This window comes from Silurus meridionalis, chromosome 19 (genome assembly GCF_014805685.1).
Source record: "Silurus meridionalis isolate SWU-2019-XX chromosome 19, ASM1480568v1, whole genome shotgun sequence".
Taxonomy (NCBI): domain Eukaryota; kingdom Metazoa; phylum Chordata; class Actinopteri; order Siluriformes; family Siluridae; genus Silurus; species Silurus meridionalis.
In genome coordinates, this window is record NC_060902.1 from 6,561,044 (window position 1) to 6,583,528 (window position 22,485).

Below are 22,485 nucleotides of genomic sequence, written 5' to 3' on the forward strand. Positions count from 1 at the left end.
TATAGAAGATGAGGCATTTTTTTTGCCTCCCAAAACTAGCTAGTTTCATTTTGTAATTTAGTTAACTAACTAGCTAGCAAGTCAGCTGGATTTAGATTGTTTTAAGTTTTTAATGTGCCGTATCATTCAATCTAAAACAGTCATTTAACATTAATGAAAGAACATATTGTTGGTTCTAAATTTTCTAAATACACTTTTACTGTCAATTGATATTGACAAGTTCACAGTTTTACTTAAGAAGTAATCATTTTTGTACTTTTTCCATCCTTTGCTATCACATACATTAGACAGTTAGCTAGTCATGTGCACTGAACATCCACATTCTCTAGCAATAGTTCTCACTGTGGAAAATGCATTTGTAGTGAATATGGTACAAACACAGACTCTTCAGAATAGAACAAGCAAAAAACATACTGCAGGGTATAAGGAAGGCGGTAAATATCAGTCCAAAACAGCCTCTCTGATTCAGTCATATTTCTAAATGCATCTTTGGAGGGAACTAAAGCAGTCACATTGCCCTCAGCACTGATCACCGATTGTCTCTGAAGGTGAAAGGACAAAACACACATTTTATTTGCATTGTAAAAAAGTAAAACATCATTGTTGTTTTATACTTCACCAAACAGTACATACTTGCAAATAGCGGTTGAAACTGGAGAAATCTGCATTCCCATCTAGCTCCTGGAAAGAAAAAGAAATTTGAATAAACATTAAGTGTTAGGGGTTCATTACCTTTTTTTAATGGAATTATTCATGTGGGCATAGTTTCAGGCATGACAAACATGATTATTATTATTATTATTATTATTATTATTATTATTATTATTATTATTATTATATTTTTATGTATTAATTTTTTATTTGTGTGTTGGTTTACATTAAACATATCTTTGTCATAAAACCAATAAGTAATCTTAGCATCACATAATATTGATGAAAGTCGTAGATAATAAAGGTCAACTAATGTAAATAAACTAAATTCAATAAAATATATAATTATTATTGGCAGGCCATCAAGGCAAGCATGGCCTTCTCTGCTGGTTTACACTCTTATCAGAATCTTTTCTTCTTCTTCTTCATCTTCTTGTTTTGGCTGCTCCCATTAGGGGTCGCCACAGAGGATCATCCGTCTCCATACTACTCTGTCCCCTGGATCTGCCTCTTTCAAACCAACTACCTGCATGTCTTCCCTCACAACATCCATAAACCTGCTACTTGGTCTTCCTCTTTTCCTCCAGTCTAGTCTCTTTATTTCATAGGGTTTCTCTCAGGTGCGTTGCTTCAAAAAGCAGGGCCACAGAGTGTCTGTATACGTTGGTAATTCTATCCAATCAGATTTCAGCCATCACATTGTGTGTTGCAGTGGTCAAAGGTGTCTGCTGTAATGCCTGCAGGATCAGCACCTACAGACTTTTTAAAATCATAAACTCTTTGTAGCTTAAAGCTGTTGCTGTAACCAATCAGACTGCAATTTGGCCAGTCTAAGGCCCGCTAAATTGGTGTCCAATCATATTGGCATTTTTACTTACTTTGATTGTATGGTTAGAGAGTGAACTAGTCTGAGCTCTTAAACCACATCTGTAGCAAACGGCACAGGCTCAAAAATATTTGTTTGTAATTAAAAGCAGAGGAGAAGACATTGTAAAAAAGTTGGACATGGACACGTGAGGAAAGTCATCCAAGACAGTTCAAAAACAATTTTTTTTTTGTTGCCTTTACTTTCCTGTAGAATTTGCACAAAAAGACACAATTGTCCTTAATTTCAAATCCCCGGGAAAACCGTAATGCATGAAAAAACTAACAGAAATGCACGGAAAACAGGGGGTCAGTTAATGAGGTTAATATTAAATCCCCTGCTAGAGATGATGTATGTGGGCAGTGCAGCTGCGGCTGCAGTGAAAAGAGACTTGTTGAATTGGGTTCATTTGGTTGCAGTGAAAGAAGAATTGCTTGCTTTTTGTAATGCCATTCATTCTTGTCTGTGATGCAGTGCTCTGTTATACTGTGTTTCTTCATTGATAGTTTCTAAAGATGTGGCTTCATAATGATTGTATTAAGAGGTGGTTTGGTTAAGGTAGGACACCACTAAAGCCCTTGGGGTGAAATGCATGGCCCACCAATGATAATTACAGATTAAAAAAATTCTTATTCATTAGTTTATTTGTATAATCAGTACACTATTACAATCAAATGTCACAAAATTGTGTTAGAAAAATTCCATAAAATATAATGCTGTCAACTGCTAAAAAACACACATTTTTACATATATTTGTTTGTTAAAAGCTGTGTAATTTTTTTTTATCACAATAGCAGATGTTAATTGATTCAAAATGGTGATTTATTATTCTGACAAAACACTTACCATCAGTATATTCCCATAGCATGTAATGCCATCTCCTTTATAATCTTCTGGACAAGTACACCGAACACCAGATGTGGCATTAAATGAACACGCTGCCTGTAGTTACAAATAAATAAATAAAAGGTTAAAGTATAATATTCTCTTAAGTATTTAGTAGGCTGACAACTATGTATAATGGTTTAGCAGAGTTGTTATTGTAATGCAATTTTTTAATAAATAATAGCATTATTATAAACACTAGATTATATAGTATATTAGTATATATACAAAATATCCATGCCACTTATTATAATTTTAGGTTACTAATGTGCATCTTATTTGCTATTCTTTCTGAAAGACATAAATAAACATAAAGCCAATTTGTTGCTTTCTGCATAGTCAGAATATTTTTTTCTGTTACAAATTGCTTGTCCTACTTGTTATTAATGCAGTCTAAAGCATGTTTAGGGTTAAATTAGTACAAAATATCTATGATGCACCTAATTAATAGAGACTATAGCACCACCAAAGACATAGGTACACATGTCCAGTATTTGACTTATAAGGGAAATGTATGAATTATTGAATAGTAAACCATTTCATGGCAGCCTCCATTGTCTGTCTGGCAGGGGTTAACCGACTCACACATGATACCATCTCCCATGAATCCTTTCTTACAGACACATTGATTCTGAGGAAATAATGAGTTTAATCGATAACGCTGAAATGTAGTATATTTAGATAGTTAGTTTCTTTTCAGCATAATTAGTACTAACAAAATAAAGAATTTAACCCAAAACAATGGTACATTAAAAAATATCTTTATATTTACCTGACCAGGTCCAGTGGGTGTACAATCAGCAGAGATATGACAACCACCACGATTTTCTAATAAACAGTTGTTAATCTCCACACACACAGCTCCATCACCTATCCATCCCTCATTACACACACACGATACATTTCCTGGGCCTGCGTACACACACTGAGCCTGTAAACACATATGCAGTTCAGTGATAGTGTCGATCATTGCAGATATCAAAACACTGATAAAAAATACATCTACGGTCAGTTCTACTGAACAGGCCAGGAACAACCATGTGTTAAACTTATTGTCTCTAACATCAGTAATCGACATTGAAACTTGTGTTTACATTACATGCTACTAAACACTCAGATCATACGCTGTGAATGACAATTGACAATAGTCTGTAATTGAACTAATAGGCTTATATGTTATCTATACTACAGTAACACAGGCCTCTGTAAGGTAGACAATCTATGCGCTCTCAGAAATAATGTATTATCAGTATGTTTTTTACTGAATAAACAAGAGAATCTGGTGAAAAATTGACTGTTTAATAAATTCTATAATGTAATAATGTAACAAACTTTTCTACTGATTTAACTTCTACTTTTTTTTTACATATTTATCCTCAATATTGTGATCTCATTTTTACTTGGACAAAGCACTGTACTGGATATCACATTAAGGTTTTTTGTAGCACTGCCTTTCACAGATTGATTCCATTACTATAAAAATGGAATGGAACAGCCTGGTTTAACATATTACAGAGCCATTACTATATAAAACAAGCTTTTACATATATGCACTAATTAGTTGGAATTCATTTATTAGTTTGTGGTTACGAGTGACACCAATTATGCTGTAAACTGCATGGGGTAGTATTTGCCAACGATGCACATAGGATTAATAAAGTGTGAAAACAAAAGTACACTTTCTTTGAATTCTATGGTTTTATGTATCAGGACATAATTAAAATCAACTGGTAAATAAGACCTTATCAGTTCTTAGAATTAGGTAAATACAACCTCAGGTGAATAACACCACATGTCATTACACTTTTTTCTTTTTTACAAAAATCCAGCAGAGATGGAGAAAAGTACAGTACAGTAGCTTGTAGAACCACAGAATGAAGTAATTGTGATCTGTGGGTCTCTCAAATTGTTGTGAAAGAATGTTAGCTCACTCTTTATATATACTCTTTAGTGACGCTTCAGTTTATTGAGGTTTGCAAGCATTTATTTAAGCACAGTCCTCTTAAGGTTCTGCCACAGTATTTTAGACTTGTTGAGGTCTGGATTTTGACTGGGCCTTTAACCTCAGCCAAGCTTTGGCTATCAGACCTACATTTGATTCTAGAATACTTTAGCATACAGGAAGTTCATGGCCATCTCAATTACTGCAAGTTGCCTGGGTCCTGTGTCTGTGAAACAATCCCAAGTCGTCATTCCTCCAACATATCAACTTAATTTACAAAGCGCTGATATGCAGTGTTTGGTTTTCCACAACATGTTTTGAAGAGATTTTCCCTATAACTCAGATCTGCAGATCTGCCTCCAGTTCTAGTTCTAGATTATCTAGGTCTAGATAATCTACACCATGGGTGTCCGATCTTTTCCACAATGGCAGGTTTTCATTCCAAACAATCAGGCCACACCTAATAGTCATTGAAACTTGCTTGGTTGGAATGAAACCATTTTATTATATATATTTAAAAATATTGGTTTTAAATTCCTAACGCTTCTGTTAGTAATTTAAAAAGAGGTAACACAGAAAAAAGTTAATATTGTATCTCACATTTGTATGGCAGCCTCCTCTGTCAGGTTTGAGGCACATATTGGCTTCAGTGCAGGAGTATCCATCACCATCATATCCAGGATTACACACACACCTGGAATGCACACACAATCAATAGTAATCAATCCATTCCCTGAAATAAGGTTTAATTGAACTGTTTTAATAATTAAAGGTAAGACAAAATAATGATACATTAAGGCGTCATTAAAATTGCAGCTTCCCAACATGCAGAAACAGTGAAAAAGTATTGAATGAACATTTATTAATAAAAACAAAAAAGCATACAGTGGATATAAATAAGTCTACACAATCTGTAGCTTTTAAATGGCAAAAAAATAAATTTCTCAAGTCAAAATTCATGTCATGTTAATCTAATATAATTTATCTGTCAGAATGTGGGTTCTTGTCAGAGTTTTTCCCACCAGATGTCACAATTGTGCTCCTGTGTCCCTCATTAGCTACCTATTGTTTCCACCTGTGTTCAATCACCTCCCGCTCCAGTCCTTTTACTTTAACCTGTTTAGGTATGCATTTATGCTTGGGTTCACAAGCTGCCCTGTGACATGCTGTTAAAGACCCCATTTCTCACACAGCCAACCCTGGTTCAAGCCCAGATCCTGATGCTATCTTTTTTGTCACTCTTAACAATGTTGTTAAACTTGTTATTTCCACTTTATTTCAGTATTTGTAAAAGATTAAGAAATATGTTGAAAAATGGTTGAAAAATAATTGATAGATGATTAACGTGTGATACTGACGTGTTCATTAGGCCATCACGTGTACAGTAAGCATGGATATGACAGTGTTCTGAAGCACCATCTGAATCACAAAGCTTGGCGGTGAGATCACAAAGTTCTCCAGTGTATCCAAGAAGACAGGAGTTTCTACGACACACACCCTGGCTGCCAGGCCTGTTATCACACAGGCCATGAATACATCGGCAATCTGTGCAGACACAAATGGTAAGAAATGCAGCAAAAACTGTCACTTATTGATAGTAACAATAGAAGTACTTAAACCTGTCTAAGAATAATCAATTATTCCATAGCACTGGTTATGTACATTAATCTTTCAAGCTGGCAGTTATCAACACCCTAATTAAAAAAACCTGACCTTGCCCCCTGTCATCTGTCCAACTATAAGCCAATATCAAACCTCCCCTTTATTTCCAATATCGTAGAAAAGGTTGTAGCACAGCAGTTATGCTGACACCCACTTAGGAATACCATTGATGAAATGTATCAGTCATGATTAAGGCCTCATAATAGCTTAAAAACAGTGCTGGTTAAAGTGGTATATGACCTGCTACTGTCCTCTGATCAGGACTGTGTCTCCTTGCTTTTGTTTCTAAACTTAGTGCAGCTTTTGACACCATTGATCATAATATTTTCGTTGCTAGACTAAAAAATGTTGTTGGAATAAAGTGAACAGCTCTCTCTTGGCTCAGGTTTTATTTGACTGATCGTTATCAGTTTGTTGAGGTAAATGGTAAATTCTCTACACTTACTGAGGTAAAGTTTGGTGTTTCCCAAAGATCTCTTACGCTCACTGCTTTTTTCTTTACATATGCTGCCTCTGGGTGAAATAATACGTAAACTTAGTATTAGCTTCCATTGCTATGCTAATGATACACAGTTGTAAGTTTCAGCAAAGCCAGATGTGCGCAATCAGTTTAACAATGTTGAGGAGTATGTGAAGGACATTAGACAGTGGATGTTTAACTTTCTTCTGCTCAACTCAGTTAAGACAAAAGTACTTTAACTAGGACAACATGCAGCTAGTAGTAACCTTTCGGATTGCTCAGTATCTCTAAATGTTCTTTCTGTCTCAGTGTGTACGGCAGTCAAAGACCTTGGTGTGATTACTGACACTAGTCTTTCCTTTGAGGCTCATGTGAATAACGTTATCAGGATCGCCTTCTTTTACCTTATAAAAATTGCTCAAATAAGAAATATGATATCACATTATGCAGAAAACTAGTTAGTGCTTTTGTTACATCTAGATTAGGCTACTGTACCGCTTTACTGTCTGAATGTTCTGGTAAGTGCATAAATAAGCTTCAGTGAGTCCAGAATTTAGCAGCAGGTGTTCTTATTAGAACCAGAAAATATGACCACATTCTTTAAATAAGTTTTGGTGAGCCTGTGCCAGGTGCAGCCTCAGGTTAACTGGAACCCATTATGGTTTTTACACTGTAGATTTGTGACACTATTATACAGATAATTTGCCCATTCAGTGGCAGCCATAATTAGATAAGACTAAGGTTAAGTTAAATTCTTACCTTCATCACAGTTTTCTCCATGTTTCTTTGGGTCAGAGCAGATATGGCATCCAATTCCCATAAAGCCTGGGTTACATTTACACGAACCATCACCATAAATGCCATCAGAACACTGTTAACAAGATCAGATATGAAGTGAACATTTCAAATCTGAAATGAATAAATAAAAACAAATAGTAGTCTTTTTTAAACCTCTTAATGGTAAATACTGCAGCACATGCTAAACCACATTTGCTTATATGCAACAAACTAAGTAATTTAATGGTATAAAAATACTCAGACCAAACAAATATATATAAATATACAAACTTTGTTTTAAACTTTATTTTTATTAAAAAAAAAAACTCCTTTAGCATGAACAACAGCTGTTAGAGCAAAACAATGTCCTATTTAGACGTTCTTTCAGCCATTTACTGTCCAATTCTTGTGTGTATTGGCCCTTTACCTAGTTTGTTGCAAGGAAACACATGTGTCTCAAAAACAATAAAACACTGGGTTTTCAATGTTTCCAAAATGGGTGGGTGGAATATATTAGGCAGGCAAGTGAACATTTTGTCCTCAAAATTGATGTGTTACAAACAGGAGAAATGGGCAAGCATAAGGATTTGAGCGAGTTTGACAAGAGCCAAATTGTCATGGCTAGACGACTGGGTGAGAAAATCTCCTAAACTGCAGCTCTTTTGTGTGTTCCCGGTTTGCAGATGTCAGCTGCTATTAAAAATATTTTGAGGAAGGAACAGTGGTGAACTGGTGACAGGGTCATGGGCGGCCAAGGTTTATTGATGCACATTATTATTACAATACATTACAATCAAAATGGCTTACATAACACTGAGGAAACAGAGTGAGATCACATATTAATAAGAAGAGAAAGCAGCAGATTCAAATATATAACTTCTTTTTTTGCAATATTTTGGAAATTAGGAAAGTGTTCACTACTTATCTGATATTAGAATCAACAGAGTAAGTGGACTCTAGACGAGCAGAATAATAATATGTTTACATTAAAAAACTATAAAGGGTGAACCCAAAGTTGAATATGGTACCGGTTTAATATAAAATCCTCTTTAATGATACCTCAGCGATCTTTAGTGATATTCTCAACCTGCTCATAGAAATTTTATTGATCAGATTCAGCACAGTTTTGTACAGACTTAAATGGTGAAAAGAAGATTTAAAGTAATGTTACCATACACCAATCCTACATTAATTAAAAGTAAGCTGTATACAAAAAAACAGCTTGTTGATTTGAAGGACAGAGATTATTTGTGTGTCAACAACATATTCAGGATTTTGCAGAAAAACAGGTGTTGTACTTACAATGCCTTTGTCATAACATGGGTGTTGGAACCCTCCAATGCAGGGTTTACAATCAGAACCAAAAAAACCCTTGCAGCATTCAGCCCTCTAAAACACAAGTGTTTGATATTAGTCAAACAGTACATAATACAAACAGTAAATGACATTGAAAAATACCAATGTGAGCCCAGGAAGCACTAAACAATGTGATTTAAACCAGAACCTGTCAGTAATGTCTGGCTAAATGCTAGCAGATATTTGGCTGATGACTTAAATGTTTATTTTGTTCAAAACCCTGATAATTTAATTTTTTTTCAACAAAGAAAACATTTTTTATTTTTTTTTATATATATAAAATATGACAAATCTGTACATTATGCGTAAAAGGTGAGCAGACTTATGTAACCAGGTTATTGTGAGTTTTTCTTTTTCATGTTTCTATTTGTTTTTAATTTGTAGGCGGTTGGTTGCTATATTACATTAAAGGTGGATTTTTCTCAGTTTTTAACTGGTGCCTAAACTCCTTGTTATATCCACAGTATTCAAATAACCAGAATCTAAATGGGGAAGCTCATGATTTAATTTAGCAGGATCAATAAAAAAAAATCTAATTAGTTATCCTATCCATAGCTACTTTAACTAAGGTTGCCAATAATGCAACATGCAGTTAGAAAACACAATTAAGATTACATTCAAATAATAAATATTACTTATTATAACTATAATTTTAACATTTTAAACAATAATGAATTATACAGCACTAATTCATATAAGGAAGTTAGAAATATTGTTAATGCTACTTTCCTGTGGACAGATGTATTAGTATGTATTTGACATTTTAATCAATACTCTGATTTCACTGATACTGCAGAAATTTACAAACTTGACAAAAGGTCTTTTTTACCTTTCGATTCACTCGGCAGTATTTCGCACATCCTCGTACGTTGGCGAACTGATTCCATCGTGGATCAGGAGGGGGATTACAATTTTGAAAAGGGACATTCTAATACAACAGAAAAGAGCATGTAAGTCATCATGTATGGAATATCCATCAGCAGTCGGATTAATAAATAATCAACTCTTATTATCTGCAATGATACTTCTAAATAATTTTACTGTGGTGTAAGAACTACTGTTCCATGAAATAATACAGCAATACAGTTGTAACAGAGGCACCATATATCCTCTTTATTGTGTATAATATACCTCTTCTTGGCTTCCAGGTGGACATTGTACCTCAGAAATGTAATTGCACCAAACACATTCAGTCTGCCAAAGAAGGTAAACAGTTTTAAAAACAAAATATGTGCTAGTGTGCAAGTGCAATCAACATAATCATATTTCCAAAGAAGAACACTTTAGGCTCTAGTATATAAGTAGAACATACTGTCAGGAATATGGACTATGATTTTCATAAGCTACTGCGCCATCACATAACTATTCCATATCACACTTATCACTCACACCTTGTCACCCTCAATTAGCATGTGTATATACAGTACGTTACCTTTCACAGCATGTTTGTCCACATTTATGTTCTGGCTTATGCTCAAGTTCTTTCATTCATGTCTCTGATTGCTTTTGCATTTTTTGTTTCTTATGATTGTGTTTTACATCTACACCTATTTAATAATCTACACTTGCATTCCCTAATCCCTATTTTACGTTATGTATACAATACTTCAAATTATTAAAGAGAAAAAAAAATAAAAATTCTGCTTGAAAAATTAGCTTGAAGAGATTTAGCATTAATACCTCACATTTTAACTGCAGGAGTGCCCCAGGAGTCTATAGTTTTTCTTTATATATAATTAATACCTGCGTCCTGGGATTAGTTCACACAGTGTCTCTTATCACTGTAATATGGATAACAATGTAGTCTAGTCATTGTTTTTTGTGCACTACACACAGAAAAAAGGTAACAAAATGTATTTGCCTTGCAGCAGGTAATACCATCACCAGTGCTTCTTGTGTGCATTCTTATTTATCTTGAATAGAATAAGTTTTTAAAAAATAGTTGTTGAAATTGTATTTATATTTATAAGAGCATTTAGAGTATGTGGAGTATGTGGAATATCAATAATTATTAGCACATGGAGCAACAGGAATACGTTTCATAATAAGAGCAGAATAAAAATCACATTACACTAAATTCTCCTATATACCATAACAATGGCAGTCTCATTAACATCACACCGATGTGGCATGATCGGAACGATGGACGGTGGCACAAGAAGTCCATCGATAACGTGAATGATTCCATTGGATGCAACAATATCCTTCACTTCAAGAGGTATTCCTTTTTCAGTGAGCAACACTCTACCCTGAGGGCAAATGAGAAGAAAAACATTCAGGATGTTGGAATTTACCTTTGTATATTGCCCCAATCACAGTCAATACTGTACTGTAGGCACATCCAAATATCATCATATGTTTTCTATGGGAATTGAAGCCTGTGTGAATGGGCTGAATTTGTTTGGGGGCAGCATTCATGATGTCAAGAAAAGCTTTGAAAGGTGGATTATATTGGTACAAATTTTAACATGTTCTTGTACAGGTTGTCCCAAAGGTCTAATTACATTGGGAAAATTGAAATATTTATCAAAATTGCTTTTGAAATGTTACATTTTCGGAATTTCTAGAATAACAAAAGAATGTTTTCAAGGCCGAATAGATTTGCAACAAACTGTTGCAAAGTTGCAATGGACATGTAATTGCATGCATAATGTCAAATGTGTTAACACAAGTTTATTGTGAGGTAAAGAGGCACGGCTTGTGCTCAGGGCAAGTGGTGTTATTTTTCATATGTAAATATTTATTGTAGAATATGTGATTGTTTCTAAAGTCTATGTACATACAATGTAAATATCTATGTATAGACCATCTTAGACATCATGATCATGATTTGCACATGTCTTGTCAAGAATAATCACAAGCAGACTTACATCACCAGTGGCATTGATTATTATGACCTGGTTAGCCATGGTTTGGATCTCTGTCATGCTAGCCAGCTGGTCCACAGTTACCTTCAAAAACATAAGGATGCAGATTAAATCCATAATGTAATGACCTAATAATATTTGTTCATGCTACAAAAATGTTTTTACATAAATGAACTGGAGTAATAAATCTTAGGTAAACTAAGGTGACTAACAAATAGTTAGCTATTTGCCTATATACCTATATACCTTGCAATTCAATATTATTCAGTTTTGGTTAAGTATTAATCAATTCAATAGGTCTCCAGGTTTCCAAGTTGTGTGAATTATAACAGCTTTTTCTTTGAATAACTTTGCTATGCTGTTTTTCAAAATAGTCTGTTTAGAAATGAGAATATTCAATACTGGCATAATTCTAAACAGGTATATTAAGACTTTATCAACCTATATTTTGGAAAAATAAATAAGCAAACACATTTTTTTATATGATTGGGTTAAACACCTCACAAAATTGTTTGTCTATGACAGCCTTATTATAAAAAAAAAGTTGTAAAAAATTAAATCTAGAAAATCATTAAGCTTCAATAAAAATAAAACCTTACTGCGGCCTGAGAAAACATATGGTGTTTCAGAAGCTCCTGAAGTTTGTGCTTAGCCTTTAAAAAAGAAAGATAAAAAGCAAGACAGTATGTTTATTAATAAAAATAATAAAATACTAGCTTAAATATTACATTAATATTCATGTAAAACATACTTACATCCTTTAGCATGTATATAATACTACCATCCCTGGATCTGTCCACGGCTTTATTGGTTGGGACAAACAGTGTGAGTGGCCCAGGACCTTGGAGTGGCATTGGAATGCCACAGTTCTATAATAAAATATCAAGTCATGTGAAAGCTACAAATTAGTTAGAAAACAGAGCAAAATGCCGCTGTTTATATTTCAAAAGATATAATATTCAAAAAAGCCTGATCATCAAAAAGTAAAAACACTTACATCTATCAGTGATACAAATCTATTGAATCTGGCATCTTCTGCAAGAATGTCCCCGATGGTTTTTGAAGAGAACTAAAGTTGCATAACGGTATGAGTTAGAAAACAATATGTAGATGGCACTTTAATTATAATATAATATAATAATTAATTCACACATTTTAGCTCAAATGTAGTTAATCAGCTAAGGTGCAATTGGCATTTAAAATCATCATTTACTTTAGGGTCATACAAACTATTTTGTAAACATTTGCATGCTAGGAAAGGTAAAGATTCCTATTTCAAGATGGCTGCTACTGCTGTTGTATACTATGTACCATACCAATCAAAACATTGGGCAGACCTTCTCCTTCAAGGTTTTTTCTTTATTGTTATTATTATTAGCATTGTACATCATCCAAGCATCCAAGCTATGATAGAACATGTATGGTATTATGTAGTAAACAAAAACACATTAAATAACCCAGAATATGTTTTATATTTTAGATTGCCCAAAACATTTGGCTTTGATGGCAGCTTAGCACACTCATGACATTCTCTCATCAGATTCATGAGGTAGTCACCTGGAGTTGTTTTTTAATTCACAGGTGTCCCTTGTCAAGAGCGTGACATTTCTAGCCTTAATGTGCTTTAGACTATCAGTTGTCTTATGCAAAGAAACAGTGACAGAGTCAATATCCATATTTGTGCTGCTACAACTAATGTACAAATCCAATTCATGGCAAAATAAATACACAGTTAAGTCAAGAGAAAAGGCAAATTTAGAAATGAAGGTCAGCCAATCCAAAAAAATCCCCAAGTCCAGTCTCCAAATCTATCAAATGCTATGATGAAACAGGCTCTAATGAGACCATCCAATAAGAAAAAGACCAAGATCTACCTCTGCTGCAACGAATACGTTTTTTAGAAGTTCCAGCCTCAGAAACTGCTGATTTATAACAATTTAGATTACAGCCCATATAAACATAGTTCAAGTGACAGACATATTTCACAATTACAGTTCAGAGGAGACTGCATATCAGGCCCTAATGGTTGAATTGTGGCAAAGAAATCATTACTTCGAAAGAACAACAAGCAGAAGAGACTTGTTTGAGCCAAGAAACACAAGAAATAAACATAAGATCAGTGGAAAACTGTTCTGTCTGGAAAATACTTCAGCCAACATGTACTCAACAAACCTCCAGCAACTCTTTCACAATTGTTGGAAAAGCATGCGAGGTGACATCCTCATAAGGCTGACTGAGAGAGTGTTGAGTGTGCAAAGCTGTCATCAAAGCAAAAGGTGACTACTTTGAAGAATATAAAATATAAAACATATTTTGGGTTGTTCTTTCATCATATGGATTTCTTTCGTTGAAAATAACAAAAATAAAAAAAACACTGAAGGAGAAGGTGTGTCCAAATGTTTGACTGGTAGTTACATATATTTTCAGGGTGTTGTATTCTTGAGAAATTTTCTAACTTTTTGGATAGTAGCTTTGGTTGTTCAAAATGCAGTTGTTCCAACACATTGTGTGCTTCTGCAGTAATGACTTACACAGGCAATGTGGTGGGCACATTGCATTTACGGATTAAAAAAATTAAAGCAATTTCTTTATATGACAAAAAATACTATTATGTGTATACAACACGGTCATGTTGTAAGTTTTTTTCTTCAGTGTAGCACACAGATGTATACAGTGCTATTAATATTAAGACTTTGGGATGTACTTTTATTAAAAAATAATACATTTTAGTGTGAGAATGTCATCGCACCATACCATTGTTGATCATTTTCCTATATAAGTATAATCAAATGTGCTTTATTCCTTACATATTTAAGAACTTTAAGGCAAGAGTTCAGTGTTTTACTTTGCACAATGCTAACTTGGTAGCTTGAAATATTATTTGTTATCTTTTTTCTTAGCTTACTAGCACCAAATACATATTGAGTAAGGGAAACATAAATACTGTATAATAATTACCTCAACACTGTCCAAAGTGCCTTTAGTAGCAAAGGTAAACACTTTGTCCACTATATGAATAATTCCATTTGATGCAGGTATATCACTCTTGATTATCTTGAAGGGGGTATCAGGATCATTTTTTGAAATAAACCTCTGCAAAGCACAAACCAAAGTCAGTGTTATAAAAAAAATTTAGAACTATATACGAATTTAACAATTGTATTTCACCTTATTTAATTTGAATCTCATAATTTCCCCTCCATATGTCCATAAATCTTGTCCCTCCAAGTTTTTGTAAAGACGCTGACCAAGAATAAGGTGGTGCTTGCAGATGGCTTCTGCTCTTCTTGCTTGGTTAAGTTGGCCCACAGATATCTACACATACACATATTTGCACATTCATATTTATCATACATCATTAACTACATACAGTACATGCATACAGATTACACACAATTCACATCAATCTGAGCAAGCTCTATGTCCTCAACCTAAATATTTTCCCCTTTTCTCAGCTGCATTTGATACCATGAATTAACAGATCTCCTTTTGCTGACTTTATAAACTATATAAAATACATTTTAATCTCAATAATCTTTGAACAATGTCATTCGATGCACTGTTCCCCAATTTGCACACTGTAGATAATAGATAGTAACAGTAGCAATTAATACTGCAATTTCTAATAATTGCCACTCTAGGAATCTTTGGAGTGGTGACTCTATCAGGTATGGTCATGAAAATTTTTTGTCTTGTGGTCAGTGGCTAAAAAAGGTTGTATGTAAAGCCTGCCAAAAAGTAATTTCAGCACACTTGAAAAGTATTAAAACAGAAAGGCAAATTATTTAGTTTTTGCTGTAAAATGTTTGGATTTTAAATCAAAATGCTTTCATTTCTTGACAAATAAAATCTAAATGTTTTCCAACCTGTTGTATCAAATCACAATCTATATTTTCAAATAAGCATATGATGACAGGTGTTTCTTGGTGAACAGATGTGCGCTGTTAGATTGATTGTTTAATCAGTTAGAAGTTAAGAAAAATCCAGAAGTTTTTTAGAGCCATTGCACAAACTTTGGGCATATGCAAGGACAATCTACAATATCTTGAAAATAGAAGAAACCACTGGTGTACTTACAACCAGACACTGAATGACATAGACAGAGGACATATAAAGTCTATACCTCAAGATGCAAAGCACTTATGAGCAGTAGGAATTGTTAAAAGCAAGATTAGGAGAATTAGGAGAGTCACAAACATTCCAGAGTATGGAATAACCTCTATCAAAGTGATGAAAAGGCCAGAGTGTGAAGAAAAAGATGGTCAAATTTTGCAGGTAGTGTCATGCCAACAAAACAATGGACTTCATCGGGGGGAAAGTGGAAGGTTGAAAACAGGTCAGTCAATGAACTTTCACCCAATTAAGCAGCATTTCACCTCCTGAAAAGCCTTGAAAAGCATCACAGTTAGGTGATATCAGTGGATGGCTAGCTTGATAAAGCTATCGTAAGCAAGATATATGCAACCAAATATAATGTGTTATTGACTTTAGTCTTCTGTAAGACATCTGTGTTCATAGTTTTGCTCACCTAAAAATTAGGGGGTATACATTTGATGGTGTGTTATTTACATTTCAAAATGTAAATTTCAGAAAATGAAAGCTGAAATTTTGATCTATGTTCTCATATTCATCTTTGGATCTCAAACCCAAGTGTCAAAAGGAACTGGCCTTGTTTTATCAGTACTTTCAAAGGCAACAATAATCACATATCACCTTTGGCTGATTTTTAGGTAAATAAATAAAAGCCTATGCCAAATGACTTAATTTGAAAAGTAATGTATATAAGTGACATAAGCAAGTAACAGAATCATAAATACTGAAGAAAATTAAATAAAAAGCAACAAAACCTTTTTTTTTTTTACTTTTACTCACTTGTGATGTATCCACCGGGATAAATGCTGTAAAGGGCCCATGTGTGCTCAGAATGAGTTTACATCCTCTCTCTACAAAAAAAAAAAAGAAAAAGCAGTGTATAAATTACATTATGTTTGATTAATAGTTTTTGCAGCATGAATGAGTTCTAGATAGAATAGCAGCACTACCAAACAATGCAATGCTTCCGCTAAGGTTTCCTGCCAGGCTGCCTTCCCGATCCAGTTCCAAAACACGCTCCATAATATCTCCATAACAGCGCCACCCATCGCTAATCTGTTTAGAACTGCATACACACCTAAAAAAAAGTAAGAACAACTGTTTTCACAACTATGTGCTGACTCAGTAATTCTAAGGAATTTGTTTGAATGGAATGGAATTAATCCAAGTTCCTCATTCATTATGGTCAACATAATACCCACCACCACTGAGTATTATTTGGGGTGATAGACTATGTATAGTATCAATGCTAATGATACACAATAATTTATAAAGCTACTTAAAAAATGTCAGTTTTGTGGGAGAATGCATGACCAAAACCAGGTATTACATTTTTTTACAATTTTTATTTTTATTTTGTAAAATTATGTAAAACAAGAAGAATACTTATACACACTAAATGATTGATTTTGCTATTTGGATTTTAATTCTAATTGGATTTTAAATTTTAAATCAAATCTATTCATTGTTATTTACTTAACACACAACTGTGTGTACAATTCATCCAACACCAAACAGATTAAATTTGTTATTTAAGCTAAATTGGGGTCATCGAGTATTCAATTCTAGACATTAATTAAATTAAATGTAATAGAATCATTAAAAATGTCAGTGATAAAGGAAAGCTTTAGAATTCTGTGGTGAAAATACACTTTGGTGCAAGTGGTGGCACCTTCAGAGGTCAGTGCAATTTGATTTTGTAGAACTCATTTATGTGACCCTTAACTGCTACTGTATATCTGGCAAGTGCTAAGCATTGAATTGAATAAATTTCAGTGCAATTGAGACAGTAAGAGAATGGTGCTAGCCACTTCTGTATAGGCAAATTACATTATAATAAATTCAGGGTTCTTCAATATAAAATATTCTGAAGAATAGAAACAGCATAAAAGTGGATGAAAAGCTAAAGCAGACCTGGCTATTCCATCCTGGCCAGTTTCACATCGTGCACTCATGTGGCACGTGTCCGCCTTGCAGGCAGATTTTAGTGTACAACCAGCGCGAGGGTCTGATCCTTCCATCCCATTCTGACATACACATATTGACTGACGAGACAGACAAACACAAATGTTTATCAGGAATCTAATATGCTTTGCCACAAAAATATCAATAATTGCATAAAGTTGTTACATGTAAAGGCATGTATTGGTAAGAACATGAAGCCAACATTTACCTGGCCTGGTCCTGTGCTTTCACAAACAGTGGAGTTTGTTGGACAGCCTCCATTATTATTTGAACAAGAGTTGATCGGGGTGCAGAACTTGCCATCTCCCTCAAATCCAGTTTTGCATGTACACTGAAATTGTCCTTTACCATTGTACAAACAAACTGCATTCATGTCGCAAACATCCTTTGTGCAAATACCTGCAAATATTGGATGTGGGAGAAGCAATGTTATGAACAAACAGTGCAAATTGCAGAATGTGCTCGACACACTTCGAAAAGAAGACTTCCAAGACATTCCAGAATTGTCAGGAACTGGGAGCACAGTATTGCTGTGTAAGGTTTAATACCATCTCATAATGTAATGTAAGTGTAAAAAAGTTTTTTACTAAAAATTATTTGGTCCTTATATTTGCAGTGCAGGTTATTTTTCTCTGCTGTATCCTATAATCTACAAACTAAATAGCATTTATATATCAGTTAAACACCTCCCAAATGTATTAACCACTTAAGGGTTTGTTCATTTTGTCTCAACTGCAAAATCCTTCTTGTGCAAAATCATACAATGCACCACAAATCCCAGGAGGATTCAACGCTCACTTTGTTCCTATCATATTTTCTGAAGCATGTTATCATTGGTGTATCTTTTAAATGATTAATTACGTTACCAATATTTAAAATGTATTTAATCTTCTATAGACACTAAAGAAATCTGAAGAAGCTTTACAGAAACTCGTGATAAAGCTAACAAAATGTAATAAAATATAAAACTTTAATATTTTGAGTTTTTACAATGACTGATAAGGATTTTAAAAGGTTAATCTTCCCAGTTGTTCATAATTGCCAGTGGTGACATTTTTCAATGCCAATATGTAGTCATTAAACCAGAAATTTATCAGGGTTTTCATGTGTAGTGAGCCAGGGTCCTTCCCAGTGCCAACTAATCTTATAAACGATATACTGATTAAGAACCTAGGGGGCTGATTATAATGTATTAAACAAATCACAGCTGTTCATCCAGTTTTATAAAATCAAGTGTGGAGCTTTATACTGTTGCTGGAAACAGTAAGCATATATTTTGACAAGAAGACATCATCAATATATATGATCATGATAGAATTTATCTTGGGATTAAATCTACAAAAAATGTCTGGGTGCCTGTTGTTACATTTTTTTAATGAACCATTTATACATTTGTGCTTTGCTTCCTGTAGAATTTGCACAAGACACACAATTTATTTCAAATCCACATGAAAAACTGTAATGCACAAGGAAAAATGCACAGAAAACCTGGGGTCATTTTGTAAGTTTATAATAATGCTTTTGCAAAAGATGAAGCATGTGGGTGGTGCAGCCATGGCTACAGTGAATGCCTATTGTGTTTAAAGGACATACCTACACAGACTTTTCCAACCTTCGAAAAGGATGAAAGACATTCACACTTAGCACTTGGACCCTCCCCTTTACAGTACGAGTAGGGACTGCAATCTGAACAGGAAGACGTAACTGCAGGAAGAGAGAGAAAATAGACAATATGTGTGAGTATGTATATATGTATATATAAGCTCACCGGCCACTTTATTAGGTACACCTTACTAGTACCGGGTTGGACCCCCTTTTGTCCTCAGAACTGCCTTAATCCTTCGTGGCATAGAATCAACAAGGTACTGGAAACATTCCTCAGAGATTTTGGTCCATATTGACATGATAGCATCACGCAGTTACTGCAGATTTGTCGGCTGCACATCCATGATGCGAATCTCCCGTTCCACCACATCCCAAAGGTGCTCTATTGTATTGAGATCTGGTGATTGTGGAGGCCATTTGAGTACAGTGAACTCATTGTCATGTTCAAGAAACCAGTCTGAGATGATTAGCGCTTTATGACATGGCGCGTTATCCTGCTGGAAGTAGCCATCAGAAGATGGGTACACTGTGGTCATAAAGGGATGGACATGGTCAGCAACAATACTCAGGTAGGCTGTGGCGTTGACACGATGCTCAATTGGTACTAATGGGCCCAAAGTGTGCCAAGAAAATATCCCCCACACCATTATACCACCACCACCAGCCTGAACTGTTGATACAAGGCAGGATGGATCCATGCTTTCATGTTGTTGACGTCAAATTCTGACCCTACCATCCGAATGTCGCAGCAGAAATCGAGACTCATCAGACCAGGCAACGTTTTTCCAATCTTCTATTGTCCAGGTGAGCTTGTGCGAATTGTAGCCTCAGATTCCAGTTCTTAGCTGTCAGGAGTGTCACCCGGTGTGGTCTTCTGCTGCTGTAGCCCATCCGCCTCAAGGTTCGACATGTTGTGCCTTCAGAGATGCTCTTCTGCATACCTTGGTTGTAACGAGTGTTTATTTGAGTTACTGTTGCCTTTCTATCAACTCGAACCAGTCTGGCCACTCTCCTCTGACCTCTGGCATCAACAAGGCATTTGCGCCCACAGAACTGCCGCTCACTGGATATTTTCTCTTTTTTGGACCATTCTCTGTAAACCCTAGAGATGGTTGTGCGTGAAAATCCCAGTAGATCAGCAGTTTCTGAAATACTCAGACCAGCCCGTCTGGCACCAACAACCATGCCACGTTCAAAGTCACTTAAATTACATTTCTTCCCATTCTGACGCTCAGTTTGAACTGCAGCAGATTGTCTTGACCATGTCTACATGCCTAAGTGCATTGAGTTGCTGCCATGTGATTGGCTGATTAGAAATTTGTGTTAACGAGCAGTTGGACAGGTGTACCTAATAAAGTGGCGGTGAGTGTGTGTGTGTGTGTGTGTGTGTGTGTATATATATATATATATATATATATATATATATATATATATATATATATATATATATATATATGTATATATATATATATATATATATATATATATACATACATACATATATATATATATATATATATATATATATATATATATATATATATATATATATATATATATATATATATATATATATATATATATATATATATATATATATATATATATATATGATTCGATGCGTATCTCGGTTTTTAAGTCACGTTTTTTCTAAATTTTTAGAACAGTTAGGTGGAAGAAATGCAAAACATAAAATTGCTATGTCATATCTATTATAATGTTTGCATTAATGAATCTATGGTTAAAGTTGTTCACAATTTTCAGTGTGTACTATGTGTTATTTGTTTGTTTTCTTTTTGCCATTTGCTTGCCATTGTTTTGCTTCCTGGTCTACTTCCTGTTTTCCTGGTGCTACAGCTCTGGCCTAAACACGAGTTTAATCATTGTTAGTTAACTACATATTAGTAAAATTGAGGCATTAGAACAAATTACCCTGCATTCATTATTATTAACAATAAACTATATTTTAACAAGTATATATAACCCATAGTATTAAGGGTATGAAGGATATAAAGGTTAATAATTACAAAACAATTACAATACAATTGAAAGTCTTCTGGTACATCAGGATTTTTAAATGCTAAAATCCTGAAAATTTGTTTGGAATAACAGGCTAAGGTTATGCTGAAATAAAATTCTGCTCTACGTGAGGCTGCTTTCATGTGTCTTAGCTTGTTACATTGAGCTAAATTTTTATGTTTGTGTTTTTACCTGAAACCTATACACTATTGTGTCATTTTATTTTATCTTGTTATTGCAAATTGCTATATATCATGAAGCAAATATTACAATGGATAAAATCTTAAAATGGATACAAGTATGTGTCACCTGACTTTTCCAAACTTCCCCAAACTGTTACCACAAAGTTAAAGGCACACAATTATATAAAATAGGATAGCATGTCTTTGGATGCAGCAACGTTACAGTTTTCTTCTTCTCTTGAACTAGGAGCTCTATGAAACTATGCTTTACATCGGTTGAAGTGGAAAATCTTGAGTGATCTGCTATGGAGCTCTGACCTCAACCCTTCTGAACACCTTTGGGATAAACTGGAATGCTGACACTAAACCCCATGCCTCCTCACCTTACATCAGTGACATTCTTCTTCTTTTTCTTTCGGCTGCTCCCATTAGTGGTTGCCACAGCGGATCATCCGTCTCCATACCCCCGATCCTCTACATCTGCCTCTTTCACACCAACTACCTGCATGTCTTCCCTCACCACATTCATAAACCTCCTCCTTGGCCTTCCTCTTTTCCTCCTACCTGGTGGCTCCATCTTCAGCATTCTTTTACCAATATAACTCATGTCCCTCCTCTGCACATGTCCAAACCATCTCAATCTCGCCTCCCTCACCTTGTCACCAAAACATCCTACATGGGATGTCCCTCTTATAAACTCATTTCTAATCCTGTCCATTGTCGTCACTCCCAATGCAAACCTTAACATCTTCAGCTCTGCTAAGTCCAGCTCCACCTCCTGTCTTTTACTCAATGCCACTGTCTTTAATCCATACAACATCGCAGGTCTCACCACAGTCCTATAAACTTTCCCTTTCACTCTTGCAGATACCCTACAATCACAAATCACTCCTGTCACTTTTCACCCACTCCACCCTGCCTGCACTCTTTTCTTCACTTCTCTAACACACTCTCCATTACTTCTACATCAGTGACTTTACTAATGCTGAATAAGCACAAATTTCCCCAACCAAACTCCAAAATCTAGAGAAACATCTTCCCAGTAGAGTGGATATAAACACTGTATATAACATTATAAAAACTGAAAGTTTCTTTCTTTATTATTTATTAAATATATATAAATAAGCGCTAGATTTAGGCATAAGTTTGAAAGTATG

The 22,485-nt window shown here is 34.7% G+C and overlaps 1 protein-coding gene across 1 annotated transcript in view; it reads right to left on the bottom strand.

Moving 5' to 3' along the window:
* Positions 1–22,485, bottom strand: part of stab1 (stabilin 1) — an 85,293-nt gene that overhangs the window by 58,715 nt on the left and 4,093 nt on the right. Inside the window, exons 7-29 of the mRNA XM_046874903.1 lie at positions 19,116–19,226; positions 17,731–17,921; positions 17,472–17,602; positions 16,508–16,635; positions 16,338–16,408; positions 14,634–14,780; positions 14,424–14,558; positions 12,463–12,534; positions 12,221–12,334; positions 12,065–12,118; positions 11,469–11,549; positions 10,689–10,847; positions 9,730–9,792; positions 9,428–9,526; positions 8,545–8,631; positions 7,225–7,336; positions 5,702–5,888; positions 4,944–5,037; positions 3,174–3,332; positions 2,937–3,032; positions 2,363–2,458; positions 634–681; positions 415–542 (exon numbers count right to left, since the gene is read on the bottom strand). Coding sequence (XP_046730859.1) covers positions 415–542; positions 634–681; positions 2,363–2,458; positions 2,937–3,032; positions 3,174–3,332; positions 4,944–5,037; positions 5,702–5,888; positions 7,225–7,336; positions 8,545–8,631; positions 9,428–9,526; positions 9,730–9,792; positions 10,689–10,847; positions 11,469–11,549; positions 12,065–12,118; positions 12,221–12,334; positions 12,463–12,534; positions 14,424–14,558; positions 14,634–14,780; positions 16,338–16,408; positions 16,508–16,635; positions 17,472–17,602; positions 17,731–17,921; positions 19,116–19,226 — 2,563 coding nt within the window. The remainder of the gene's footprint in view (positions 1–414; positions 543–633; positions 682–2,362; positions 2,459–2,936; positions 3,033–3,173; positions 3,333–4,943; positions 5,038–5,701; positions 5,889–7,224; positions 7,337–8,544; positions 8,632–9,427; positions 9,527–9,729; positions 9,793–10,688; positions 10,848–11,468; positions 11,550–12,064; positions 12,119–12,220; positions 12,335–12,462; positions 12,535–14,423; positions 14,559–14,633; positions 14,781–16,337; positions 16,409–16,507; positions 16,636–17,471; positions 17,603–17,730; positions 17,922–19,115; positions 19,227–22,485) is intronic.